The 9,252-nt window shown below is 39.9% G+C and overlaps 2 protein-coding genes across 2 annotated transcripts in view; both read left to right on the forward strand.

The window, feature by feature from the left end:
* LOC103509430 overlaps positions 1–3,413 on the forward strand; it is a 3,886-nt gene extending 473 nt beyond the window's left edge. Inside the window, exons 2-4 of the mRNA XM_008474048.1 lie at positions 1,115–1,309; positions 2,738–2,911; positions 3,327–3,413. Coding sequence (XP_008472270.1) covers positions 1,115–1,309; positions 2,738–2,911; positions 3,327–3,413 — 456 coding nt within the window. The remainder of the gene's footprint in view (positions 1–1,114; positions 1,310–2,737; positions 2,912–3,326) is intronic.
* LOC103509431 lies at positions 3,214–9,022 on the forward strand. Its single transcript, XM_008474050.3, has 6 exons — positions 3,214–3,568; positions 4,004–4,221; positions 5,578–5,591; positions 5,712–5,859; positions 6,443–6,607; positions 7,221–9,022. The coding sequence occupies exons 1-6, from the start codon at positions 3,423–3,425 to the stop codon at positions 7,346–7,348; spliced, it is 819 nt and encodes a 272-aa protein (XP_008472272.1). The 5' UTR covers positions 3,214–3,422; the 3' UTR covers positions 7,349–9,022.
* Positions 9,023–9,252: the final 230 nt, after the last annotated feature.

The following is a 9,252-nucleotide window of genomic DNA, read 5'->3' on the forward strand; positions in this document are numbered from 1 at the left end:
TCAACAGCTCAATGCGGCTATATGTCGTACACAGCGACACTACGGGTGAGTGGTCAAGGGTTCGATTCAGCTTTTAGTCATTTTTTTTTAGAATAATTTGAATGGCTAAGAGGCAGAGTGGACCAAGTCCAAAAAAAGCGTTTTGAGATAAATGGAGTCAAAGATTAGGACTAGTTGAAGTTTAAATGGAGTTTTTTTGTTTTTGCTCTCATTTCAATACAACACTAAAGTGAAGTTCGCAACCAATATAAAAAGTAAAAAGTAGATCTTTTCGCACTCTCTCCACTCTCCTCGCACTCAAAAAGACGATTTTTGGACTTAGTCCGCTCTGCCTTTTACCCATTCATTTAAGGGTTGTCTTTTTTTATAATAATTTTAGGGGTACCTAGACATTTTTTTATAATAATTTTTGAAAGTTTAGTACAAAGAGAGAGAGAGAAAGAGGAGAGGATGGAGGGAATGATGGGATTCTAACAGTGAAGGCCGTTAGCTACTCGTATGCGAGGAATCAACAGCTCAATGCGGCTATATGTCGACTACAGTCGTACACAGCGACACTACGGGTGAGTGGTCAAGGGTTCGATTCGGGGTAGCTGTGTTTTTTTTTTTTTTTTTTAAATAGATGATTGCTCTCGGCAATAATTTCGCCCTTGTTGTTGTTGTTGTTGTTGTTGTTGTTGGAAGCATCTCAAACGTGAAAGTCACTTGGCAACATTGGAAATACTGATGGTAATCATGAAGATTCGTTGTTGTTGTTGGTGTTGTTTTCATCAATCAAATCTTCAATTTTATTACTTGCGGTAAAGTAGAGCCTTTCCAAAACTTTTCTGGACATCACAGCATTACTAAGTGCCTCTTGCAATCAAATTTTCAACTTTTTTTTTTTACAAGTAATGCAGTCACTCACTGTTCGAATTGAGTATTGCTCCAATTTTTGTTTAATTTTGTTAATTTCTGTAAAATAAGTTAATAGCCAAGAAATTAATAATAATTAAAGGAACTACTCAATTGTCCTCACGAGGCAGAGTGCACTCTGAACTCCAAGCACAGAGCCGATAATGTCCTGGGTTGGATTAGCGTTTTTTTATTATTATTATTATTTTACTTTTCGCAGAATTGTCCGCTGAGTCTGCCTGCCTCGTCAGACCTGTACAGACGCTACCTACAAGAGCTGCTCATCATGTTAGCCCCCATGACGCCCCACATGGCCTCCTTCCTGTGGGACTGCTGCGAGTTTGAGAGTACGGGCCTCTGGGACTCCGGCTGGCCGCAGGTTGACCACTCCTGGCCCCTCGCATTCCGCTGTATGGTGAGGAGACTAGCTGATTTTTTTAAAGATTCTTTTTACGAAGGTTTTTAAATTTAAAAATTTCTTTTTGTAAATCTAAATTTTATTTAGACTGCGGGAGTAAAGGGACTTTTCAGTGTCATTCTATCAGTATAAGCAGGGTATATTCTATTCTAATTTACTGTAGGATTTTTCTTTCGTTTAATGTCTCTATACCTTCTTGTGGTTAGCAAATTCCTCAAGGAGACGGTTGAAAAGGTAAGAAAACATTGGTACTTGTGCACAAGTCACATCAGTGGAAGATTAGATTAAATACAAAAAGGAACTTCCTTTTCCTCTGTTGTGGCTTCTGCATAATTACCAGAACACTTTATAGAAACAACGTCAAAAAATAAAAAAAAACTTGACAGGGAGGAGAACTGCTAACCCTAACCAGCCTAGCTAGCTGGAAGTTCTTCAAAGGGTTCTCTCTGCTTTTAAAGACCAAGCACAAGTCCTCATGATGGTTGACTGTGGTTCAAGACAAGCCAGTCAATTTACCTTGGCCATTTTTTTTTTTTTTTCCTGACCTTGACCATCCCAGACCATAGGTGAAGAGGTATTTATTTTATAGCTGTACTAGCCGAAATCCTTAACTTGCTCGGCATAGCTTAACAAAAACAAACCAGAAAATAGCCTATACCTAAACTTCATGGGAGTGCAAGCAATAAGTTGACAAAGTTTCATAGCAATTGGATGAGCGGTTTGGCCAGGCATAAAGTTTGAACACACAAACAAACAAATATTCATTTTTATATATTACTTAGATTGAATGTATGTGAGGTGCTTTTACAAGGCACTATGTACAATCAGTACAATTCTGTTAAACTTTGCCACTAAAATATGTAGGTAAAACCTTGTTTAGAAAGTGTGGGACTAAAGGGTTGCATTCTAACAAGATAAAAACACTGTATTCTTTTCTTAAAAATACTTGAGAAAATAAATTATATTTAAAACTAATACTTACCTACTGTTATAAATAATATCTCAACCTAGTCCAATTTTAATTGACAACAGAACATGAAATAATATTTTCTCATGAAGCATTTAAATTCAGCTCAAAGAAATACAGACACCTGAGTATCAATTTCATCAGCATGACCTACCGCAATTGACATGGAGATTAACATTCACTTGCGAGTAACAGATTCAAATGGAAAAATCAAATGAGAAATCTGTGTATGAATTACTTGCAATGACAGCCAGTGACAGTTCTACATTATCCGAATAAGAGAATGCTAAAGGTGTTAGGAAGATACGATGATGTAGTACAGATTTGGTAACCCTCTAATCGGAGTAATTTTTTATATATATACTTTGGACAGCGTATAATAAAAGGTACATTTTTTGCCTATTCCGGGAAGCGAACCTGAGAACCTTCTTATGGTTAGCAAATTCCTCCCCTTCCAGATTCACAAGAAGCTAATCCTAGATCTCCAAGTGGTCAAATCCGATCTCATCAAGTTGGACAAAACCGCCGCCCTGTCGCTCCTGGTGGAACAAATCCGAACCAACAGTAAAATGAAATCCTTCCAATACCTGCTGGAAGACAGCGGACTGAATGCGAGCAACCAACAGATTCAAGTAAGTCATTCGTGGTTCTGTGAACTTTAGAATTCATGGGCCCTGTAATCAGGAGGGCATGGGTTCAATGCCAGTTGAGAAAAGAAACAACCAACATTTTTTTTTTAAGTAGCAAAGGGTAAGTGCGAAGGGCATCCACTCTTAAAATTTTTGTAGCAAAAACATACACATATACACCCACACCCACCCAAGATACACATACACCCACCCGTATGTATACACACACCCACCCATCAGTAACTGCCCCGATCTAATTTATTAGAACGAGGGTGTAGATGGTGTAATTAAAAAAAAAAAAAATATAATACAAAACTAACTATATTTAAAACTGTTATAAATAATATCTCAACCTAGTCCAATTTTAATTGACAACAGAACATGAAATAACATTTTCTCATGAAGCATTTAAATTCAGCTCAAAGAAATACAGACACCTGACTATCATTTTCATCAGCATGACCTACCGCAAGTGACATGGAGATTTACATTCACTCGCAAGTAACAGATTCAAATGGAAAAATCAAATGAGAAATCTGTGTATGAATTACTTGCAATGACAGCCAGTGACAGTTCTACATTATCCGATGTGCCAGACATTGTTTTCAGAACTGAGCCCGTTGTTCCTCAACAGAAGAAACGAAAAAGACGGTTGAAAAGGTAAGAGAACATTGGTACTTGTGCAGAAGTCACATCAGTGGAAGATTAGATTAAATACAAAAAGGAACTTTCTTGAGGAGACGGTTGAAAAGGTAAGAGAACATTGGTACTTGTGCAGAAGTCACATCAGTGGAAGATTAGATTAAATACAAAAAGGAACTTTCTTTTCCACTGCTGTGGCTTCTGCATAGTTACCAGAACACTTTATAGAAACAACATCAAAAAATAAAAACTTGACAGGGAGGAGAACAGCTAACCCTAACCAGCCCAGCTAGCTGGAAGTTCTTCAAAGGGTTCTCTCTGATTTTAAAGACCAAGCACAAGTCCTCATGATGGTTGACTGTGGTTCAAGACAAGCCAGCCAATTTACCTTGGCCATTTTTTTTTTTCTGACAAATAATAATAAAATTATTTTATGTTTCTTCTCTATTCCAGACATCAACGTAATCAGACAAGCACCCACACCACCTGTGACGAGGACGAGCTCATCCTGCAGGGACCGCCCAAATCCAGCCGGTTCTGCATTTACTTGAATCAACCGGTTGTCTACTGTTTTGGCATTGCTGTCATATTGAGCTGGCTCATTGCACTCACTCTTCTCTTGTTGTCTTTCCATTCGGATCTGCATGGGCTGGACCACTCGGTTTCAACAGGTACGTGAAAAATAGGAAATAGAATATTCTTTAATAATTACAAACATCCTTTAAAAAAATCCCCTCCCCCTGGGGCTGCAAAGTATTTCCTCAGGACCATGTTTATCCTGCTGTACGGAATAAAGTTCGTCCCGGACGGAAATCGAACTTGCGACCTAAGGCTTACAAGGCAGGCATGTTACCCTAGTTTTCCAAATATCTCAACAATCCTAACACCCAATGTTTACCTACCATGCTGGCATTGGTTGCTATGCCCATTTATATACATAGCTACTCATTTTCCTCACGAGGCTGAGTGGGCCCCGCAACATCCAGTCATGGAGTCAATCATTTGCATGATACAATTTTTTTGACCCCGTCGGGAATCGAACCCAGGTCTCCCGCGTGCAAGGCGAGCGCAGTGACCACTACACCATGGGAGGCTGACTTTATAGACATTATACCCTGGCTGTGGGACTATAAACAGAGAGGAGAAAATTCAAACTTCTGTTCCTCTCTCTCTCTCCCTTCTTCCCTTCCTTTCTACCTATCTATTCCTCTCTTTCTCTCTATCATTCCCTCTATTTATCTTTGTCTCTCTCTCTCTCCCTCTCCTTCTCTTCCTCTCTCCCCCCCTTCTCTTCCTCTCTCTCTCCCCTTCTCTTCCTCTCTCTCCTTCTCTTTCTCTCTCTCCTTCTCTTTCTCTCTCTCTCCCCCCTTCTCTTCCTCTCTCCCCTTCTCTTCCTCTCTCTCCCCTTCTCTTCCTCTCTCTCCTTCTCTTTCTCTCCTTCTCTTCCTCTCTCTCTCTCCCTCCCCCCCTTCTCTCTCTCTCCCCTTCTCTCTCTCTCTCTCTTCCTCTCTCTCTCTCTCCCCCTCTCCCCTTCTTTAAAAAAAACCTTTACTGCAGCAGTCTAAACAAGGTTTTTATTCTTTTTTGATAGTGACAGGTAAAAATTCATCTTAGGATGACCAAAATGTCAAATAAAATAAAAATAAAATAAAGGTCTTGTGTATCCCACTTTTGTATGACCTTTTGTGGGCGAAATACACAAGAACTTGGTTCGACTGCGAGGTAAAGGGAATATTCAGCCTCATTCTGGTAGGATAAACAATTAACTGACAGACACCGAAGCGAATACAATAGTCCGTCCCTTATACCTTTTTATTACTACATATTGTAATAATAAAAGAAGGACGGACTAATGAAGGTCTTGTGTATTCCACTCTTGTTTGACCTTTTGTGGGCGAAATACACAAGAACTTGGTTCGACTGCGAGGTAAAGGGAATATTCAGCCTCATTCTGGTAGGATAAACAATTTTTGTTTGGAGAATTCATATTCTATTCTATTCATATTAATATTCTATTCACAGACTAGTTTGGAGAATGTTCGTAATCAGACAGGGGTGACGCGCACCCACCTTACCTCGGTTCAGCAAGACCTGACTAGTCTCACCCTATCTGTATCTTCCATTACGCGGGATTTGGCGCTTCTCAACACTATATTCACAGACTAGTTTGGAGAATGTTCGTAATCAGACAGGGGTGACGCGTACCCACCTTACCTCGGTTCAGCAAGACCTGACTAGTCTCACCCTATCTGTATCTTCCATTACGCGGGATTTGGCGCTTCTCAACACTACCCTGCAAGGCCTCCGAGGTAAGCGAAAGTGAAGATTGAGCTTGGCGTTTTTTTTACTCCGGAGTTTTTTTTCTCTCGCTTTGAACTTGGCCTTTTTTTCGGGGGTTTTCTGACTAGTCTCACTCTATCCGTATCTTCCATTACGAGGTATTTGGCGCTCCTCAACACTACCCTGCAAGGCCTACGAGGTAGGTGAAACCCAAATGGAAGTGAAGATTGAACTTGGCATTATTATTATTATTATTATTATTATTTTTAATGTCTCTCGCGCGTAACCTGTGAATCCAAAGTCCAATGGTGATTTTAAAAGTAAACCGAACCAAAAGTAATTTTTTTCTTCCTTTGTGCTTTGTTATGCCTCTGGCGCCTACACTTATAGATCCAGAAAGTCTGAATGAACTAAATCCTACGTAGCCAATGTATAATTCATCGTGTCTAATGGAATCTGTAGTGGATTACCGACACGTTCTCATTCTACCTCCGAGCAACTAGACCTTTTTTTTTTGGTAGTATAATAAACAAGATACATTTTATTTTTCGGTTCAAAATATTGAAATTTTCCCAATTATACGAGACAACTTGATTGATCCCCGGTTTGCAGGTGATTTGGCGGGTGTGAACGCAAGTCTGGCGTCTAGTCAAGCTGTGATGGTAACTCAAGGAGTAGACGGGCAGAAGGTCGCGGGACCGGCGATGTCCAGTCAGTCCGCGCAGACTCCAGTAAACGGCGGAACGGCTGTCCCTCCCGCTCTACCCATGCCTTCAAGTAAGACATTATTTCATTTATGAAGAAGTGGGTTCTAGCTTTTTACTTTCCTTATCCTATAGATGGTCAATTTTTAGCGTCAAAACAAGTTTTGAGGTTCCTAGAGCCTAAATCCAAAGTTTCAGCCATTGGTCCGTGTGTGTGTGTCTGTCTGTAAACAAAATATCTCGAGAACGGTAAGAGCTAGAAACTTGAAATTTGGTATGTCGATGTCAAATGTGACAAGGATGCGACACGAATTAAGATTGGTGCAACGGTTGGCGGTATTTTACCGCTTTTTGGCGGTTTTCGGTGTAATTTATTTTTTTTCGTAGGCAGTTATGGCCGGACTTGGCTACCGACGCTTTGTGGCTGGGAAAGACTTGAGATTCAAAACGAAACACAACCGGTAACTTTACTTGATTTTACAAGAGCTTGACGTTAAACCAGTCGGTTTCCCACCCGGTATGTCTTTCGGATGCTCTGGTACACACGCTCGAAACTCTATTACGCGATCACGTCCACTTCTAGGTCCAATGATGTCTTCTATCTGTGGCAGAGGAGGTAACTCTGCATAAATAAAAGTTGTTAACCCAGTGAGGTAACATTCCTCTCTCCCTCTCTCTGTCCTCAGATATCAAATCTGTCGAGTCCGAACCCCCGATCCCCGAGTTGGAAGTCACCTCCAGACCCGCCGTTCTCAAGGTCACGTCAAGGTCGTCTAATGAACAAGGATCTCAGGGAATTAATAAACCGGTTTGAAAAATTAGAGGGGAGAAATTAAAGGGAATTTTTTTGAAGAGGTTTGATAGAGGGAACTGTAACTGCTAAGGTCTTATCGTCCAGAAAACGAAGACAGGATAGGAGAAAGCATGCCGTTCTGAGAACGAACCTTACTTGTTTAGGATACAATCCACCCCGGGCGGTAATCGTTACTTGTGGACCGGGGACTAACTTGTATCAGCGCCAATTTGGACACAAGCTGAACAAAGTTTTAGGGTTCCTTTGAGCGAATTTCTCGCCCTGTGGCCTGTGGATGCACTTTCACACCCATATTATTTGTGAACAAAAATTCTCACTCTCAAATCAAGCTTCAATTTTGGTCAATACTTGATCCAATTTTGGTCAATAATTGACCAGGTATTTGGATCAATTGTAATCAGATGTTTGGAATTGACGCTTCAGTTCAGCTTGAGAGCCAGCATGTTGTTCATTAATATGGGTTTTAAGCCCGATTTGGGCAATTTTACGGCCACTGTGGGAAAATTTCCAGAGCCATTTAGGGCAAATTTTCAAGGCCCCTCATTTCGCTATCTGTCGACGCAGGTTTAGGGTCCCCTTGGGACGAATATTCAGGGCCTTTTTGGGCGAAGTTTTAGGGTCACTAGGGGGCGAATTTTCAGGGCCCCTCAATTCTCTAGTTTAATATTGTACCTATACTTTTGTTTCCGAGACATTTTTGTCTTTACCATTTTTTTTTTGTTAACCATGGTTGTATTTTCTGTTCGAAATTTCCCCCTCTTCTAAAGCTCGTTTCCCCTTCTTTTACTTATGGTCTGGTAGATTTGCAAAAGCTTAACCCATCTTTTAGGGCAGTTGCCGCTACAACCAAGCCTCAGAGTGGGCTCCTATGGTTTATTTAATAACTGCGCTATCACGCCAAAAAAGGGGAAACAAGCTTCAGAAGAGAAGAAATTTTGAAAGGAAAAAACAACTCATTTTTACTTTAATCTTCTTGTGTAGGGACCTTGTTTACCATTTTATCATAGGGCGTTGTAGGTCAAACCAAAGGTATGTTCATTGGATTTTTTTTTTTTTAAGAGATTTGATAGAGGGAACTGCAACTGCTGAGGTCTTATTGTCCCGAAATTGAAGAGAGAAGGGTGACAGGATAGGAGAAAACCAGTCGTTCCGAGAACGAACATTATCCATTCGGGGATAAAATTCTCCCCTGGCGGGAATCAAAACTGCGGCCTAGCGCTTACAAGGCAGAAATCTTGTAAAAAAAAAAAAAAAAATGATGTGCTACCTATTTAGTTTTGCCTATAGCAATGCCCTACATTTATTTTGTTTTTGTTGTCTATTATTATTTTTTTATTTACTTTTATCTGATGGACAGTTTTAGAAACATGAACTTTCCTATGTCCCCCATCAGATGGGGGAGAAGAGATCTCCCTATTTAGGTGCTGGGTCAACACGAGAACTCCAGAAAGTAACCCGTTTAAACACATGTGTATTGTATTCGAATGGAAATGAAACTTATTTGAGAAGTTTCCATTTATTTCTTATTCAATACAAATATGATTTTTTTTTTGTCAACTCTGGGAATCAAACCCAAGACCTTTTAAAATTGATTCATGTTACTCGAACTGTTTGGTATTATTTTTCATTGTATGTGCAATATAAATCGTTTCTAGTGATCTTCACTAACTTAAATCATTGAATTTTCATTGCAGTTCTTATTTCTTTCAGGACCAGTGTTCTGGGAACATAGAAGATTGTGATAGAAGGTTGTTGAATGAACCAATTTTTTACCTGTGGTTCCTCAGGACTTGTATTTTTTCGGCCTGTTTCTTTATTTTCTACTCTGCTGTTCAGCTTCTTTCTTTCATTTGCTTTTCCTCAATTTTTATTTGGAAAAGTCAGAAAACTGCAAAAAGTTTCCA

The sequence above is a fragment of the Diaphorina citri genome, unplaced genomic scaffold (genome assembly GCF_000475195.1).
Source record: "Diaphorina citri unplaced genomic scaffold, Diaci psyllid genome assembly version 1.1 scaffold497, whole genome shotgun sequence".
In the NCBI taxonomy this organism is placed as follows: Eukaryota; Metazoa; Arthropoda; class Insecta; order Hemiptera; family Psyllidae; genus Diaphorina; species Diaphorina citri.